At 34.2% G+C, this 19,300-nt stretch overlaps 5 protein-coding genes across 5 annotated transcripts; 2 read left to right on the forward strand and 3 right to left on the reverse strand.

The window, feature by feature from the left end:
• Positions 1-141: 141 nt before the first annotated feature.
• FSST1_010065 (flavin monoamine oxidase family protein) lies at positions 142-2,265 on the forward strand (the record flags this gene model as incomplete). Its single annotated transcript, XM_083227097.1, has 2 exons — positions 142-720; positions 772-2,265. The coding sequence occupies 2 exons, from the start codon at positions 142-144 to the stop codon at positions 2,263-2,265; spliced, it is 2,073 nt and encodes a 690-aa protein (XP_083086026.1).
• Positions 2,266-2,476: 211 nt separating this feature from the next.
• Positions 2,477-4,247, reverse strand: FSST1_010066 (FAD-binding oxidoreductase; the record flags this gene model as incomplete). Its single annotated transcript, XM_083227098.1, has 5 exons — positions 2,477-2,748; positions 2,802-3,013; positions 3,072-3,772; positions 3,824-4,164; positions 4,232-4,247. The coding sequence occupies 5 exons, from the start codon at positions 4,245-4,247 to the stop codon at positions 2,477-2,479; spliced, it is 1,542 nt and encodes a 513-aa protein (XP_083086027.1).
• A 1,012-nt stretch (positions 4,248-5,259) lies between these two features.
• Positions 5,260-6,085, forward strand: FSST1_010067 (LITAF-like zinc ribbon domain-containing protein; the record flags this gene model as incomplete). The annotated part of the gene is made up of 3 exons (XM_083227099.1): positions 5,260-5,279; positions 5,325-5,819; positions 5,869-6,085. 3 exons carry the CDS (start codon positions 5,260-5,262, stop codon positions 6,083-6,085), a joined length of 732 nt encoding a protein of 243 aa, XP_083086028.1.
• Positions 6,086-6,492: 407 nt separating this feature from the next.
• On the reverse strand, positions 6,493-7,707 carry FSST1_010068 (chaperonin 10-like protein; the record flags this gene model as incomplete). Its single annotated transcript, XM_083227100.1, has 4 exons — positions 6,493-6,595; positions 6,646-6,697; positions 6,749-7,527; positions 7,589-7,707. 4 exons carry the CDS (start codon positions 7,705-7,707, stop codon positions 6,493-6,495), a joined length of 1,053 nt encoding a protein of 350 aa, XP_083086029.1.
• A 2,848-nt stretch (positions 7,708-10,555) lies between these two features.
• Positions 10,556-11,320, reverse strand: FSST1_010069 (aspartate/glutamate racemase family protein; the record flags this gene model as incomplete). The annotated part of the gene is made up of 1 exon (XM_083227101.1): positions 10,556-11,320. The coding sequence occupies one exon, from the start codon at positions 11,318-11,320 to the stop codon at positions 10,556-10,558; it is 765 nt and encodes a 254-aa protein (XP_083086030.1).
• Positions 11,321-19,300: the final 7,980 nt, after the last annotated feature.

Below are 19,300 nucleotides of genomic sequence, written 5' to 3' on the forward strand. Positions count from 1 at the left end.
ACTACAGATTAATAACGCATAGGAACATGTCGTCAACCGGAATCCAGTATAAAATGGCAGTTCCCCAGTACAAGGGATTGACGGTGCACCTTGGGTACGCCTTCTCTCCATCAGCAGGGTCGCCATTGCTCGATAGCAAACATGAGAGCTTCTACATCTTTTACACTTTTACTGGGTAGCCTAGGCTCACTCGTTGAAGCTGCGCCGTCTGATCCACCCTCGGTCAGATTTGTTTCCCCTTCAAAACTCATCCCCGGCAGCGCACAAAACGTTGTTGTTGAATATTCTGGCGATGTTGACGGGCAATTGACTTTGGTTTACGGGTCTTGCGACGGTGAAGCTGTTGTTTCAGAGGCCAAGCAACGTATTGGATCCACACACGTTGGCCGACATGCACTGGCCGAGCGTCATCTTGATCACCAAGAAAGGCGACCAACCAAGTTTGTTTGGTTGGCCTCAGAAGACCTTTCTTCAGGTTGTCTGCGTGCTTTTCTGGACGACGAACTCATTGGCCAATCTGATGAGCTCGTAACCGTCAGGAAACTAAGTCGACGAAGCGGGAAGAAAGCGGCGTTTGCAGACGTAGCTGGAGATGACAGCATGTGGTTCGATGGTGTTGCATATCTCAAGCAGAAGCAACCTGACGAGGCATTCGTCGCCGCAGCCAAGAACAAGTCCTTCGGTATTCTGGGTGGTGGCATGTCTGGACTTCTATCGTCAGTAAGTTTGATGACATCAATAGCAGTCGATTCCTTCTGACTAACTTGGTAGCTTATTCTTGACTCGGTCGGCATTCACAACTGGAAGATCCTCGAGTCTTCTGAGCGCATTGGCGGTCGCATGAGAACAGCATATATGAACGGCACTTCTCCAGAGGACGGCCAATATCATGAACTTGGACCTATGCGATTCCCTTATGAGCTCACTGATTCTGAGACTAACGAAACCTTTCCGTTTATGGACCAGCGCATGGTCTTCCAATTGGCTGACGTCCTCAACGAGATGAACGCCGGGAACAAGTCACTTCAGGTTGAGTTTTGGGACTGGATCCAAAGTTCACCAAACACGCCTGTCGATACACCTTTTCGCCGTCCAGATGGAACGTTTCCTGGCAAGACTGAAGTGGCCAACGACCCTGCCTACGAGAACCCGACTGTGTACCACAATGCCACGGCCGCGAAGGAAGCCATCCAAGCTTTGGACGACTTCAAGGGCTTGGACCCCGAACGTATCCGCATGTACACAAAGAACATCTTCAAAGCCTACAAGCAAGCCAAGGAGGACGGTGGTTTTGACTATTCCGAAGTCTCGTACCTGCGAGACGTTATCAAGACCGATCTCAACACCACAGACGAGGTCACGCCGTCCCAGAACTATTGGCCTATGTGGGAGTACGAAACTGTATACTTTCTGGCTAGCAAATGGGTGACTATCAAGGGTGGTCTCAGTCGGCTGCCTGCTGCGTTTGAGCCTCATGTGAGGGACAGAATTCAGTACAACACCAAGATAAACGGCTTGCGCTACAACGAGAACAAGACTCTCTCGGTATCATGGAAACCAACTGGCTCTGATCCGTTCAAAACCCCCAACAAGATCGAGAACTTTGATTACGTGCTCAACAGCGTGCCGCTCAACCTGCTCAAATTTTGGAAACTGCCGCGATACTCGAGCCTGTTGAAGCGCGCCATCGATCGTACTCTGTTTGCCAACGCTTGCAAGGTCGTGGTTCAGTTCAAGACACGATTCTGGGAACACCTCGAGAGACCCATCTTGGGTGGCTGCACTCGTATCACCAGTCCCCAACTTGGCCAGGTTTGCTATCCATCATGGCACCTCAATGCCACAGGACCAGGAACTCTGATGGCCTCTTATCTCTCTGATTATGAAGCCACCGCAGCTTGCGCCATGTCGGAGGAGGAGCACATGGCATATATCAAAGACGCTCTCACAGAAATACATGGTGATGTCGTCGATGAGAACTGGACTGGCACCTGGGCTCGTCAATGCTGGGAGCAAGAGGAGCACCATGCTGGTGCTTTTACCATGCAGATCTTCTCACAGCAGCACTTGTATCTGCCTGCATTCTACCAAACAGAGTTCAACACTGTTTTCATCGGGGAAGCAGCTACCTTTACACATACGTGGCTTTTCAGCGCTTTAGAGAGTGCTACTCGAGGAAGTGTGCAGCTGCTCTTGGATTTGGGACTCGTAGATGAGGCTAAGCAGGTAACTGAGACTTGGATGGCACGCTGGATAGATGTATAATTCCTATAGAAAATAAAGAACAGAGCGGCTAGCTCTTCAAATATAATAGATAAGACTAGAATAAGCCAGAACAGGAGTTAAATACTACTCTATAAGATCTATCATAGAGGTAGTTTCAATCCTAAATCAGGCCGGACTATGAAAGAATAAGAATTTGATAAAGACATAGTAGAGTGGCCAAACCCCTCGCATGATCCATTGCTACCTAAGTTTAGAAATCAAGCTTGAATCCGCCCCAATTCAACCGGCTGAAAACCAAGTCAGGGTCATAAGCACCCCTGACGCGCTTCATCTTATCCAGGTTCTTCTGTGGATACTCGAGTAATGGGTTTTGATACTCGGCCACATCACCACCATAGAGAAATTCAGTAGCAAGTCCCAATTCCGTGTTCTCGGCATGGAAACGCTCGAGGAATGCTCGAGCCCAGGTTGTCACGCGGAGGTCATCCTCTGGGCGCGCCCACGAAGTGGTTAACTGCCACCCTAAACACATTTGTTAACAGGCGCTTCATACCTGAATTTCAGTCATTACTTACAGATATAAGGTTCTTTATCGTCTAATCCGAATGTGTTGCCGATCCCGTTGGTCTTGGCTACGGATGCTGCAGGTCGTGGCACGAGGTTGAGAATGAACGTAGGGAGCAGGCCAGGAACATCTGCAATATCAGCAATCGCAGCATACCATGCCTCGTAAATCTCGGTAAGTCTTGCAGCATCTGGTTTGATGGTGTGGTGACCAAAAGAGATCCTAAACCGAGAAATATTAGCTTACATGTCTAAAGCCTTGCACCACTGATGAGACTTACCGGAACATCTGGTTAGGAGTGGCCATCTTGGAGTGCCAATCGATTGGCTTCGTAACATTATGCATTCGGCTAACAGCATTGGGGATGGCAGTGAAGTTGGCAAACCGCGAAGGTGGAGATGTTGTCCCTTCTTGAAGACCAAAGACCTGAGGTGTAGCTTTCTTGGTCGTGACGTTGTAGTTCACGTTGATAACGGCGCCCGCTCCGATAGAGCCATCGTCTGAGAGGACCATATCGCAAGCAGCCTTGATGAACATGGGTGCCGAAGACTCCTCGAAAATTTGAAACGTGCTGGTAACGAGAGGGGCCTTGAAAGTCTCGAACTCAAACTTGGTAACGATGCCATAGTTCAGCACGCCGCCTTTCAAAGCCCAGAAGAGGTCACGATGCTTGTCTTTGGTCGCTTGTACTTGGGTACCGTTTCCTAGGACAACATCATAACTGACAACCCTATCCATCGTAAAGCCGTACTTGTTGAGAAAGTAGTGGACTCCTCCAAGCAGGGTGAGTCCAGGTACGCCAATGGATTTTAGTCGACCGCCGTTGACGTAAAGCCCGTGAGGTGCTAGTGCTGCGTAGACATCCTCCCATTTAGAGCCACCGCCTGATTCGACGGTTCCTTTCTTGTAGTTTACTTTCTGTTTGTTCAGGCCAGCGAGCACGACCAGAACTCCATCATTGATACTGTTTGATCCGGGATACTGATATGTCAGCGAGCATACTAAATAAGCTCCTTACGCTGACCAACTTACAGGCAAATGTCCACCTCCACGAACAGCAAATTGAGCATTGGTTTTGTGGAAAATCCCCACAGCCTTGGACACTTGTATGTCGGTCGCAGGACGGAAGATACAGGCGGGGATCAAGTTTGACCGTTTATCCCAAGTGTTGATGACCTCGTCGTCGTATTCAGTCGTGTTCGGGAATAGTGTCATGTAAGGATAGGAGTCTTGAAGCTCGGCGCAAGCTGTTTTGACAGAGCGAGACACAAACAGGTCTCGAGGTCCAACATGATTGGCTTGCGCTAGGTCGCTAGCGAGCCAGACTGGGATAAAAAGGGTGGAAAGGCGCATTGTAAAAAGCGTGAGAATAACTGAGTGTATTTGTTTGTTGAACAATCTCTTGGGAGGACAGGATAATTCAAGTCTGCTCGACGATACCCTTTATATGGTTCATAGTGAAATGATAATCTATGTAATTCAAGCTGTTTCAATGCACGGTAACGTCGGCTTTGATTCATGTCTGAGCCTCTCTCTTCGTGGGCGCACACCGGGACCGAAACCGAAACCGAGCCGGGATCTGCGCCTGGTAGATTACCACAAGCGCGTCACACTTTAATTAAGGCACACGACAGTTGATGCGTGTGTAGTCGCTAAACGTGGTTAGTAAGCTTCTAGAAATGCATCGGTATCAAGCCATTTGGGCTGCCGAGAGTTTGTTCCGTGAACCTATCGATAACCTCTGCCCATATTTACTCCCATTCTATTATGGCGATGATTCGATTGACAAAGACCGACGAGCTATGTATAAGACTTATTTCTCCCTTTTCATTAAACATTATTGGTGCTTCTCCACCGCTGATGTTTGCTTCTCAGGGTCCTAAACTCACCATCGTATGATTCAATCTGATTAATGGTCCTGAAGTAGTTCACGGCTTTTTTTGTGCTCACTGACCATCTTGTGGACATTGTTGTGTCCATTGAACCATTTTACCTCCTAGTGTCAGAACAAGCGTTACTATTTGCATCCTCTAATAGCTACGTGGGGTTTCAGTCTCAGTATAGTTTACACATTTTTGGTGAGCTGACGGCGATAACAATTGTGAAACTACGTTTTCCATGGCAGTTAATTTATTAAATGTAAGCTTGCATTGGTGATCTTACTATAATTAAACGAAGTTATGAAGCCTTGTAAGATTAAAGCCAAAGCCTCACTCAAACCTCAGCCTACCCTTAAACTTTATTCTTATCTGATAGAGAGTATGCACTTTGATTGGCTAGATGATAACTCCGCTCTCGGTTTCGGTTTCGGTACCGGTTTTGCACCAGCTAGTAGTACCCAATGGCTTCCACAAGATGTGCAAGCTACCAAGCTGGTTAAATATATTGTTCAAGCCCTTCTAAGTGGAATGTAGCAAAGTTTCTTCTACCTTCTCCTGTATTTTATCATACATCTCAAAAGTTAACAAATGGATCCGACGTATTCCGGGTAAGAAGCTTGCTCTTCTCAAATAACTTGTATTGACATTAATAGTACTCCACCACCTCCGAGCTACTCTGAAGCAACGATAACAGACACGTCAGTTAGCTTTGGAGTCATCTCGCCAGTAACAGCATCCTCCAGTCCTGTACCATTCAACGTGACTGTATCGCCAATGGCCACACCACCTCTACGATCTCGATCCATAGAAGAACTCCCCAACTCGCAGACCTATCTCTTCGACCAAAATGCATCGGCCAGACGAGTCGACACCGAGTGTTCTCTGGAGGCTGTTGTGCCGGACGGGCTTGAACTTGCAGTAATGGAATATTCTCCGAATCGCGATAACCTACCCATTCCCTACGATTCGACATCACAAATAAGCAATGCCGAGTATGAGTCTGGTTTGGAAGTCATGGCTGTAACGCCTCCTGCCAAGACCGTCACACCTCTCCATCTTCTCGGAGATCAACCCGAATCAATCGACTGCCCATATTGTTTGCGTCGCAGCGAGACGCGGGTGAGAAAAAAGCCCTCATCTACAACACAGTAAGTCCCGAGATTCCACTTGGAGGTGGACTGAACTAACAAAGCATAGTCTACAAGCTGTAGCGCTACTTATGACAACTGTTTGTGGAGCAGCGGCTCCATATATGAAGAAATGGTCCTTCGACATTGAACAATTCTGCCAGAACTGCGATAAAAGAGTTATGTACAGGGCGAGAGGGAAGGATATAAGGATTTGCAAAGTACCCGACTCTTGGAAGGAAGAGTCAAAACTACCCGATGCTGACGGCAGTATGGCTAAATGTTAGTAGTGGAAGGATTCAATAGCCTGGACGTTATAAGCAACGTGGAGTATGGCTACGGCATACCTCTGGCTATTAGGATATAATGTCTGGGATTAGTCGAAAATCTTGTCTGTGTAAGATCAGTATGAAAAGATGTTTAAGTAATAGTGAATATATTATCTGTTAATTTACTATTTCGACACGGAAACCGCCCGGAAACCTAAAATAAAAATTTCATACGGCATACCGTTCTAGATGGACGCTCCTGGATCAGCTTCCGATAGATAGACAGCCTTGAACGTATCATTTAGACGGAAATCGTGTATAGATAGATGAACGGGACGAACATTTAGTCTACCGTGAGTGGTTCAGAGTAGCTTCCTGTAGATAGAGTGAGTTTCCTATTGCGGACTATCTGGGCACCAATCTATCTACTTTTCGGCGTCAAATATAACCTTTTGCACTTTCATAGAGTCAAAGAGTTCATAACCCTCCAGGGCACTACTCAAAGGCATTACTGTAGCTGTCATAAAACTACCATACGTTAGTCAGTCAGGTAGTATACAAATTGCTTGATGACTCACTCTAGAAGATGCTGCTTCTTTGCAAGAAGCTCTAGCGATTGTTCGAAAATACCTGAACAAACATTAACGTATGCCATGAGAGTTTTTACAAATTGACACATACTTCGAACTGGGCATCTGCCCATCTTAACAGTTAAGTTCTTGCCGTAAGCCTGATTTCCAGTCCAAGGAATTTCTCCATTATGGACACCAACACTGGAGATAATACCCCATGGCCGGAGAAGGTTAAATCCCATGTCCAAAGCAGAGCTGTGCCCAACGACTTCGATGACAACATCAGCACCACGCCCATCACTCAAATCTTTGACGCGCGCTTCCAACTTGTCCTTTTGAGTCAGATAGTTCCAGGGCTCAGCACCAAGGCTTCTTGCGAGCTCCAGCCTGGACTCGATGCCATCCACGGCCAGAATAGCTTTGGGCTTATACTCGAGTGCAGCGATAAGAGCGCAGATACCGACGGGACCACAGCCGATGAGGACGACAATACTATCCTGCGCATGCTCTTTATCCAGCTGACCGAGACCATTGGATGCAGCATAACATCCAGTGGGGAAGATATCAGCCATCAAACAGAGTTTGAGGTCTTCCACCTCTTTTGGAGCCTTTACCACGGTGCTCTCAGCATACGGAATTCTCACGTACTCGGCCTGAGCTCCATCGAGAAGAACGGTTCCAAAGAGTAGACTCTTGTCGCATCGTGATGAGAATCCACGTTTGCAAAAGAAGCACTCTCCGCAGCTCACGGTGAAGGGGCTGACGATGGAATCACCCTTCTTGAGACTTGTCACAGCGGAACCGACTTGATCAATGACGCCGGTGAACTCATGGCCCATGATAAACCCTGTTCCGGAGGGTTGGTGTCCACGGAAGACATGGAGCTCGCTGGAAAAATGTATAGTCAGCCAATGATGGGGTTCAGCATGCTAAGGTTATTGGATCTTGCCTTCCACATAACGCTGTATATTTTACTTTGACGATGATGTCAGTTGGATCCTGAATGGTGGGCTTTGGTCGATCCTCAAGCGCGACTTGCTTGACTCCTTTGAAGACGACGGACTTCATGGTGAATAAAATAATCTTTCGGTTGATTGGCTTCGGTGTTTAGTATTACAAGGTTTACTGACTTTGGTTATATTAATAGTTTTAAAATCTACTTTTAGCATCCCTTAGAAGTTCTAGCAGGTGTTTGGACTTGATGCAGAGTGTCTAGACTAGTTACCCCGCATCAAGCAAAGAGTCAGTTGTCGTCAAGTTGACGGAGCCGAGCTACCGAGGTTCGCAGAGTGCGTACATTGAACAAAGAACGACGCCACTTGGCGCTGACTAAGGCATAAAGATTAATCTATACCATTGTTTTCTTTCATATGAAGCACTGCAAATCGCCCTGCGACCAACGGATAAGATCTATCCTAAGGTGTCTAGGTATTAGTAATGTTATACAAAAGCAGCTTTATTAGTAATAGTAGGTTTACCTCAAGTAGGACAGAGCCTCGATTATTTACCACGAGTATACTGCTGCCATTTAATGTTACACTGGGTCCAGCTATCTTGGGTCTAGTATAAGAACTATCTAGATTGTTCGGCTTTTAATTCTGGGCTTTGTTCCATGCGTCTGCTATTCCATATAGGTAGATCCATGGATATTAACAACGAAGCTATCAGTACAATAAGATAGCCGATTGAGTTTCCTTCGAATTCAGTTTGGTGTTATGGTTTGTTGGTATTATTGAGTACTGATCCCGTAGTGCTTTGCGTTAGCCGACATCTTCCGATACCCAAACTCAGGCTCAATTATCACCGGAAACATCATGGATCCACCAGTATTAGCTTGAATCCTGATTACATTCTTTCAGTATGTCAGCGAGCTAGATTAGAATACTGTGGACGAAGTCGATGATTTTGTTAAAAAAGAAATGTATTCATGCCAATGCAGCTTTCGCCAAGATGCCAAGCAATATATCCAGTGAACGTTTTTCTATGTGCCTACTAACTATAGAGGACCTAAAAGATGAGGTCAAGAGTAGAGGATTGTGGAACACTTTCTTGTTAAAGAGTTTCTATGTAGAGGGTAGTGGCTATAGCCATGTCGAACTCGGGTTGATGGCTGATCTTTGTTCCTTCGATGCTTTGTCGGATTTTCGATGGCGCTATCCAAGTGCATTGAGGTGCTGTACATTTCCTGCTCAAGCATCATCTTCATCGTGGTATAGCTTTTAGCTTGACTTGAGATATGTTGGGGATGAACGAGGCAGAGTATTTGAGATGCATGCCAGTCGATATTCCCATTAGGTTTTTGTACAATGGGAATATTTGACCTCCATGCGATACATAAATAAATAGAATGGGAAACAGTTCTCTCCATTCAATCTTATTGTTCACTTGCCGCAGTCACAGATTGTTTCTTCACCCCAGCATTCTGTAGCTATGACGTTCTGCATTTAATGTCAGTTGGTTATGTGGTACATATAGCTTGTTGAAGAGGAGTAAAACATACAAGACCCGACTCAGCGCACCGACCAGTGCAGAGACTAACGTCACACTTAGCAGAATCTCTAGACAGACTGTCTGAAAAGATACAAAGGGCGGCGATGGCGAGAAGCATAAGTTTCATAGTGGATGTTGATTAGTTGGTAGGTGAAAATGATATGTGAAGAAAAACTAGTTGTTTGAGACTTATTTGTAGTATACGCATGAGGGACATGCCATTTAATGTGTATATTACTGAAATTTTCGAACAGAATATAAACATTACTAATGGACGAGAACGCGAGATGCGTCATGAGCTGACGTCCGATACCTAAGCCTCGTTGTCTCTATTCTCAGAAAGCCCACAAATATATCAGCGACTTACATTAGCGTAGCATTGGTTGGTCTGTGCTGTTTTTAGTCTCGCTAGTCTGGTAGGTTAAAAGCCCACTAAGTTTTTTGATGGGGGGAGCTTCTCAAAGTCTAATTGATGCAGTGAGGGCGGTATATCACGAAACATAGGGCTCCAAGAGCAACCTTATTCTCACATAATACAAAAGCACTAAGCAGCCCACTTATTCTTTTTGTAACACAAAGACACACAAAAAGACCAAGCTTCAACTTGTCAGTCAACTTGTAAAAGCCCACTAAGTAATATTAATAAACAAACTAATGCAAGCTGCTGATTGCGCCAGTAGTTACAGGCTTCAAGTATAAATCCAGTCTTAGAACTACAAACTAAACAAGCTTGGCCAACTCTCATGTAGTGAGTGCTGAATCATGAATAATCACTACCGTGAGTTAAGATAACGGACCTTACCCATTTATTTTAGGGTGGATCGGGGAGGTTGCCGAGAATTTAATCACTGTTCCGTAGCTAAAGGTGGCGAAATGAACGTGTTGGAGCGCTCTCACAATACTGAGTTATGTACTTTCTTCCTATCTTGGTAACCTTGGTGAAAATATAAACGATTTACTTATCTGCTTGTTGAATCTGGCTCTGCATGTGTTCATACCATGTTGTTTCTTCTATTCTTTCATTAGTTTGCCTCTACAAAACGAATAAACAGCCAGTCGAGGCAGTCGTGATGTTACGGACTAGGATGGTTTAGACGATCCCAAGCTTCCTATCAATGAGACCTAAATGAGGAAGTGGCAGAATGTTCTTATAGCAATAGCATTAACTTCACAAGGGCAGGAGATAAAGAAAGACTGCGAAGTAAGAGAGAATGCGAACTTGTAGTTTACTATCTCTATGGGAGTTACTAGGGTAGAATTATCTCTAGACGAATCATAGGTTTCTACCACCAAGTCTGTGCACCGGTCTTTCTGTGATAAAATATTCATGTAAATGCATACGTAACGCACTGTAGTTACACTTAATCTCCTGCTTAGTTGGTGAAATCTTCTGTTTAAGTTAAGCACTATTAACAAATTCGGAAACTTATTCATCACCACAAATCCACCGTGCCAACTCTTCAGCATGTATAGCTGCCGGTTCTATGAGTGGAATGTCGCCAAGATCTTCTTGTTTCATCACGAATCCTAGATCCGTGCTGCCAAGTATAATAGCCTGTGCTCCCCGAGCGACGAGCTTTTTTGCCTGATCTATAAACATGGCCTTAGTCGACTCTGTCACAGAATCAACCCCCTTGGCCACTTCCTCTAGCATGCCTCTGTTGACCGTGTCAATTTCCTCCGTAGTCTCGGGAATGATAACGCTAAAGCCGTAGCGAGCCTGCTGTAAACGACCAACAAAGAAATCCGGATTTACTGAATCAAGCATCGAAATTTTAGGGCCAAGTAAACCAAGACGCTTCACTGATGGGTGAGTTTGGGTAATGTAGGCTGAAAGAAAGTCTGCGATGTGAAGGAGTGGCACATTTGAGGTAGCAAGAATGTCTGATAACTGGGCGGCCACTTTATGAGCTAAAATGGCACAGATAGCGACTCCATCAACTCTTTCGCTCAGTGCCTTGATCGGGTCTGCATATACTGAAGTGAAGGTTGTCCAATCCTCTTTCATAGCATGCTGTATCATATCCTCGAGGTTGGCACTGTAGATGTATAGTGGCGCAGCTGCTCGGCCTCCCAGACGGGCTCGCACGGCCTTGTTGATGATATTGTAATAGAGCGCAGTGACATCAGGTGTCATGCCTCCAAGAAGTAGAACGGTTTTCATTTTCTGGGCTGTTGTATTGTAACTCATGACGGACCTAGTGTAGAAGAAAGAGGTCAAAATTAAGCAAAACAGTAGGTTAATAAAACTTAAATGGGAGGGGATAAGAAAATAGCCCCAAGTCAGAGTGACTCAGCGTTGCTGATAGAAGGGCGTGGAGTGGGGTTAGCGTTGTTTAGTACTGATGGATAGCTGGGGAGGACGATAAGAACATCACTGAGTAATATTAATAACTATCATTTTTGACTGTTTGCCTTTAGCTAGGATAGATCCTCTTCAGAATTAAGACCGATCTAATCAGATCAAGGTAGTAATTTAGTGATTATTAGAAGCATGTATAATGACACTAAAACACTTAAACCGCTTTAGGGCCATACTCTCGCTGTGAATATCCAGTTGCCAGAGTATGAAGGCCCAACTAAACCCGACTGGATCCAGTGCAAGATTGAGACTCCTTGGCTGGATGTGAGTGCGTCTATAAACGATGAAAGGATTGTGTCTCTCGTTGCTGTTAATGTCAGCGACACGCGCAACTTCATGATTAGATTGAATGGTATCCCATCTGGTGCGGAGTTCATTGCTGACACCATTTCTTGGCCCAACATAGCCAGTACCGATACAGGGGAGAAAAGTGAGATTAGTATCCAGAAGACTAAATAGGACGCCGACGAGACTTATAGGTTCCCACAAGCATCAATTACGATACTAAGTCGGAAGCCTTGAAGAGTCTAGTAGCTAATCCCTGTAACTTGTAAAGACTTAACTCTTAGACTACACAATGTTCCCGAAATTTTTATCAATTAGCCCTATGCTAAGTCTCTCTTAGTGACGCAATACCTTGGCCACAATTTTGGTGGCTGCGTGAAATTCACGCAAGGCTTAGCCCGTGGCCCTTGCAATGCTGGCGTCCCAAGACAGAAAAGAACGAAGGGATGCGGGATATCTCACTTGACAGGGACAAGGATGTTGAGGGCTATAGACGCCGAGCCGCAGGGCTGTTATCGTGAAGACTCAACAAACTTGTGGGTCTTGTCTGAACCCGGTTTGACATGGAAAAGTGAACCAGTAATGCGCCTTGAAATTCTGACAAATCCATTCTAGGCGGGGGGGCGTCCATACCTGCACAGCCAGCTATGCGTTTAAAATCACATGCTTATATGCATAGCTACCCCCCCTGTATTTTCTTTTATCTTTAATAATAAAATAACTAATAGACTTATAATTATAATAAAAATATATTTAAATAATAGATTTTTTATAGTATTTAATAAATATTTTACATTTATATATATATAGCTATATAAGGTTAATATTTAGCTTATTTATAAAAAGAAAGAAAAATATTTACTTTATAAGAAAATAAAATAATTTTCTTTTATTTTTTAAATAATATAAAAAAGATATATTTAATTAACTTAAAGCTTTATAAATTATAATAAAATTAAATATAAATATAAGTTAATTAAATCTATTAATTTAAGCTATATTAGCTTATAAAAACTTTAAAATAATATTATTTATTATATATTTAATATTCTTAAAAATAAAGCTTATTTTTTATTAAAACTCTTTAATTAATAAGATATAAGTAAAAATAATAATTTATTATAATTATATTAACTCTTAGGATATTTACTATAAAAAAAGTATATTTATAGCTATTATATTTAATTAATTATTAAATCTTAAAATTAAAATATTTTAATATTAAAACTATTATTAACTTTATTAAAATTATTAATAGTATAATTATATAAGGATTAAGATAATTATATAATATAATAAGAGGTTTAATTATATAACTTAATTTAATTAATTATAATATTAAGTTTTACTTTAATATTTTAACTTTATATTAAACTCTTAACTATATATATAAATTTCTTTTTTTATAGACTTTAATTTAAATAGAGTTTCCTATTACTTAAAATATTTATACTTATCTTTAATAGTTTAAATAAGTATTCTTAGTTCTATTAACTATAGCTTATATTAACTTATTATATTATAAAATATAATCTCTTTTATTATAAAAGTATTCTCTCTTTTAATCTTATAATATTTATATCTTTAAGACTTTTAATTATTTTATAAAGAAATAAAATAGCCTAAATAGTAAATATCTAATAATTTAATAATATTATAAAGCTATAAGGCTATACTTTTAAATAAGCTTTTAATAAAACTCTATATTAAAATAAAGCTATATAAAATAATAAAATAATAGCAGATACTTTCTTCTTCTTTATATAATAAAACTACTAGTAAAGAAAAGTAGAAATAATAGTAAAAAAGTAAATTATTTTACCCTTAATTATCTATTTAATATATTAAGTTAACCTAGATTATAGTTATAATATTAATACTATATTATTATACTATTTAACCTTATAACTATAGCCTTATAGCTAGGTAATATATAAGGCAATTTTATTATATATATAATAAGATTATTAAAGCACTATATATTAGCTTAGCCCTATTTTAAGATTTATATAACATTATAATAATAAAGCTAAAATATATCTCTATAGGCTAAAGACTTTTAACTAAAGATAGTATAGTATTAGCTATATTTTAATCTTATAATATAGTATATAAAGCTATTGCCTTTCTTATTAAATTTATTATAAATCCCTTTAAAAAATAAGAATACTAAGAAATTATAAAACCTTATAGCTAAATATAGCTAATATTATATTATTTTTAATTAAAAGTCTTTAGCTTATAAAGATATATTTTAACTTTATTATTATAAAGTTATATAAATCTTAAAATAAGGCTAGGCTAATATATAATACCTTAATAATCTTATTATATATATAGTAAAATTACCTTATATATTACTTAGCTATAAAGCTATAGTTATAAGGTTAAATAGTATAGTAATATAGTATTAATATTATAATTATAATCTAGGTTAACTTAATATATTAAATATTAAAGGTAAAATAATTTACTTTTTTATTATTATTTTTACTTTTCTTTATATAATAGACTAGACTTAAGTAATTACTTATAAGTATTAATAAATAGTATTATTTAACTTAAAGAAAAAGAGAGATTTTTAAATAATTACTTTTCCTTTCTCTTTATATAAAGATAAAATAAGCTATTTAAATTCCTTATTAAACTAAGGTATAAGTATAGCTTAAGCCTATAATATATTTCCTTTTTATATTCTTTAGTTTTACTTTAAATAAGGAATCTTTTAAATTTAATTTAAGTAAAGTTTAAGTAAGGTTTTAATTAAATTTCCTTTAATATTTTAATATTAAGAATTATTTTCTAGAATTACTTAATAAAACTTTAAAATAAGTCTTAGTAAATATTACCTTATATTTATAGATTTTTATTATATTATTTTCTATAGGTATTATTAAGTCTATATATTTTAATTATTATTTTAACGATATTTTTATTTATATTTTACTTATATATTTTAATTAGCTTTATTATTTTTTTATTTACTTTTATTAAGGTTTTTAAATAACTTTTTATTATTTTTCCTTATATTTATTATTTTACTTTATTAAGTTTTTTTATATCCTTATTTATATATTCTTTATACTTATAAGTATTTAACTATTATTTAACTTATCTTCTTATTATAATTAGCTTTATATCTCTTTATATATTTATTTTATTTTACCCTTATTTTTCTTATTATTTTATTATATTTATATTTATATCTATTAGTATTTATATTATATTAATATAAACCCTTATTAATTTATCTTAGATCTTATTATTATTATAATTATTACTATTAGTCTTCTTAGTAATTCCCTTATTTCCCTTAATAATAAAAAGGATAGCCTTATTAAATACTATATTATTAGTATATATATTATTAATAGAGATAGTAATAATAAAGAGTTTTAAGTCCTTATAGCCTTTATTATACCTTATATCTAGTATATTATTAAATTATATAAGTTTAAGATTTTTAAACTTTATTTATTAAGTAATAGCTATACTTATAAGTAGTATTTAAAGGTAAAAGGGATATATTTTTAAAAGGATTTACTTTATATCTTTAATTTTACCTTATAAGCCTAATTATACTATTTATAGTTCTTTATTAAGAATAATATATATATTATTATCTTTAATATAAAGAAGAAATACCTTTAAGTTATTAAGGAATTTTATTATTATATTAACTAGTTTAAGGATTTACTTATTATTACTTATATTAATTAGACTTTTACCTAGCCTATTTATTTTTCTTTTAATACCTATTAAATCCCTAGGTTTAATTTAACTTTATTTATTTTTAACTTTTAAGTTATTATTTTATTATCCTTTAACTTTAATTTAATTATCTCTTTTACCTATAGTAATATTATTACTTTTTAATAATAAACTTAGGCTAATTTCTAGGCTTTAGCTTAAGTAAACTATACTTTTATTTATAAATAATATAATTAAAATACCTAAATTATTTCTGCCTTTATTATTAATATTATTACTTTTATTAAAGTTATTTATATTCTTTATAAGTCTTATTATTAGTTTTATTTTTATTATTATTAATATAATAAACCTATTAAATTAAAAAAGTCTAATTATTTTTACTTTCTTTATAGTAATAATTAGTTTTTAATTAATAGTATTTATTATTATACCTTTTAAAGCAATTTAAGTTTAATTATTATTATATTAATTAAGTCTATATTATACTTAGGTTATACTTAAGTTATTTTATTCTTAGTTTTATATAGTTTATTTTTAATTTTTATTATTTATATTATTATTATAGCTAATATATTACTATAGTCTTTTATTATTTTAAGTAATATTCTAGCCTATTTAAGGCTATTTAAATAAAATATATTTTTATATTTTATATTATATTTATTTAATACCTATATATTTAATATATTCTTTAATAGCTATTATTATAGTTTAATATAGCCTTTTTATTTAATTAATATATTATAGTATTATCCTTATTTTAATATATTCTTAGCTATTAAAATAGCTTTAATTTTATATTATTTTTAAAGTTTTAATTTTTCTTTTTAAAGGATTAGCTATAATAATAATCTTATATTTACTTATATTTATAAGAGTAAAGGATTTAAAGCTGTTTATTTTATTAGGTTAATATAAAAGTTTAAATAAATCCTTAATAAGATATTAAAGTAAATATTAAGTTTATTTAAGACTTTAATTATATTATATTTAGCTATTATTTAATTAAGTATTTTATTTAATTAATTTATTTTAATATTATATAAATTAAATTAGACTTAATCTTTAATATAAAATCTTTTAATTAAATATTAATATTAATTATAAGAGTTTTATATTTATTATTAATAATATATAATAATAGCCTATATTATCTTTAACCTTTTATAAAGTTAAGTAATAAAAGAGATAGCTTATCCTTTAAGGTTTATAGCTAATAGTTAAAATTATTTAGCCTACTATATAGTATTAAAGTTAAATCTATATAGTAATCTATTTAAGCTATAGCTTATTACTATAGATAGTTTATTATTTAAGGCTTATTATATTACTAGGAAGTATTTTAATTAATTAAACTATTTAAAGGATATTATTATATATAAAATAATTTAAACTTTTTAATTAGCTTATTTAATTCTACTATTAATTTAAAGATAATAAGAAGTAAATAGGAGCTATATTATTCCTATTAATTAATAAAGTTTTCTTTAAAATTTACTTAATTAATTTAATCCTTTATTAATTATAATTTATTTTAAGAAACTATAGAATCTTTATTAATAGTATTTAAACTATATAATATAAGCTTTTATTAAAATACTTAATAATACCTCTAGCTAAATATACTTTAATAGTCTATTTATTATAATTATATAAAATATTAAATTAGCTTTTATTAAGCCTAGTAATTTTATTATAAAGTTAATTAAGATTTATATAAAGTATTTATTAGTAATAAGTAATAAGTATAATAGGCCTTATTATTTTTATTTATTTTTATATACTTTAATATAATAGTAATTCCTATAAAATTACTTAATAGCTTATAATATATTATCTTAATAATAATTATAAGTAATTATTTTAAAAGTTATATTTTTTTCTAAGTATTTTATAGTAAGGTTATTATAAATATTATAAATAATTACTATTATAAATAGCTTATATAAAGGTAATTATATTTATCTTTAATATAAAAATACTTTTTATAAGTTAATAAAATAGTTTTAAATTTATTTAGTTATTTTTATAGTCTTTAAAAACTTTTATCTTTTATTTTTAATAGCTTATAGTTAAGCCTTATAATATATAATATTACTATTTCTTAATTTTATAAAGATTATAAGTATTTATATTTTTAAGACTTTTAATTATTTTATAAAGAAATAAAATAGCTTAAATAGTAAATATCTAATAATTTAATAATATTATAAGGCTATAAGGCTATACTTTTAAATAAGCTTTTAATAAAACTTTATATTAAAATAAAGCTATATAAAATAATAAAATAATAGTAAATACTTTCTTTTTCCTTATATAATAAAACTATTAATAAAGAAAAGTAAAAATAATAATAAAAAAGTAAATTATTTTACCTTTAATTATCTATTTAATATATTAAATTAACCTAGATTATAATTATAATATTAATACTATATTACTATACTATTTAATCTTATAACTATAGCCTTATAGCTAAGTAATATATAAGGCAATTTTACTATATATATAATAAGATTATTAAGGTATTATATATTAGCCTAGCTTTATTTTAAGATTTATATAACCTTATAATAATAAAGCTAAAATATATCTTTATAAGCTAAAGACCTTTAATTAAAGATAATATAGTATTAGCTATATTTAGCTATAAGGTTTTTTAACTCTTTAATATTTTTATCCCTTAAAGGGATTTATAGTAAATTTAATAAAAAAGGCAATAGCTTTATATATTATATTATAAAATTAAAAAAAGAAATACCTTTATAATAAAAGAGATTATATTCTATAATATAATAGGTTAATATAAGCTATAGTTAATAGAACTAGGGGTATTTATTTAAACTATTAAAGATAAATATAAGTATTTTAAGTAATAGCTTTCTTATATATTTAGCTATAATAGCTTAAACTATAAGAAACTCTATTTAAGTTAAAGTCTATAGAGAAAGAAATTTATATATATAATTAAAAGTTTAATATAAAGTTAAAATACTAAAGTAAAATAAATTTACTTAATACTATAGTTAATTAAATTAAGTTATATAACTAGACCTTTTACTATATTATATAATTATTTTAATCCTTATATAATTATACTATTAATAATTTTAATAAAGGAGATTATAAGTATATATTAATAAAGATTATAAATCCTTATAATAGCCTTATTTAAGTAATATTAATACTATTTCTATTTATAGCTAGCTTATTTTATATAGGTATTATTTCCTTATTAATTCTTAGTAAATTAATTATAGTTATAAAGATATTAATTAGTTATAAGACTTAGCCTCTATATAGTATTATATTTAAGTAGTTTTAATCTCTTTAAGAAAGTATATTAAGTTTAAAAGCTAGCTTCTTTAATTAATATTAAAAATAAAAATTAAATTTAAATAGTAAATTAACTTAATATATTTACTATTTTAAGATTTTATAAGCTTTTATAAAGTACTTAAGGTTTTTATAATTTATATAAATTATAAAAAGATAATAAAGTCTATAAAGCTTTATAGACTAGGCTATTAAATATAAAATAATAGCTAATAGTTTTTTATTATAAATTATATAATTATATTATATTAAATTAAGTATTATTAAATAATAGGCTATTAAATATAAGATTTTTTAATTATTTTTCTAAGATAAGTATTTACCTAGGGCTATATTAAAATAATTTACTTTTATAATTATATTTTTATCTAGCCTTTATTATATTAAAATAAGGCTTATAATAAATATTTCCTTAAGCTATTAAAATATATTTTAAATAGCTTTTATTTATTTAAATTTTATATTCTTTTTTAT

The sequence above is a fragment of the Fusarium sambucinum genome, chromosome II (genome assembly GCF_050947815.1).
Source record: "Fusarium sambucinum isolate potato_lamoka chromosome II, whole genome shotgun sequence".
Taxonomy (NCBI): domain Eukaryota; kingdom Fungi; phylum Ascomycota; class Sordariomycetes; order Hypocreales; family Nectriaceae; genus Fusarium; species Fusarium sambucinum.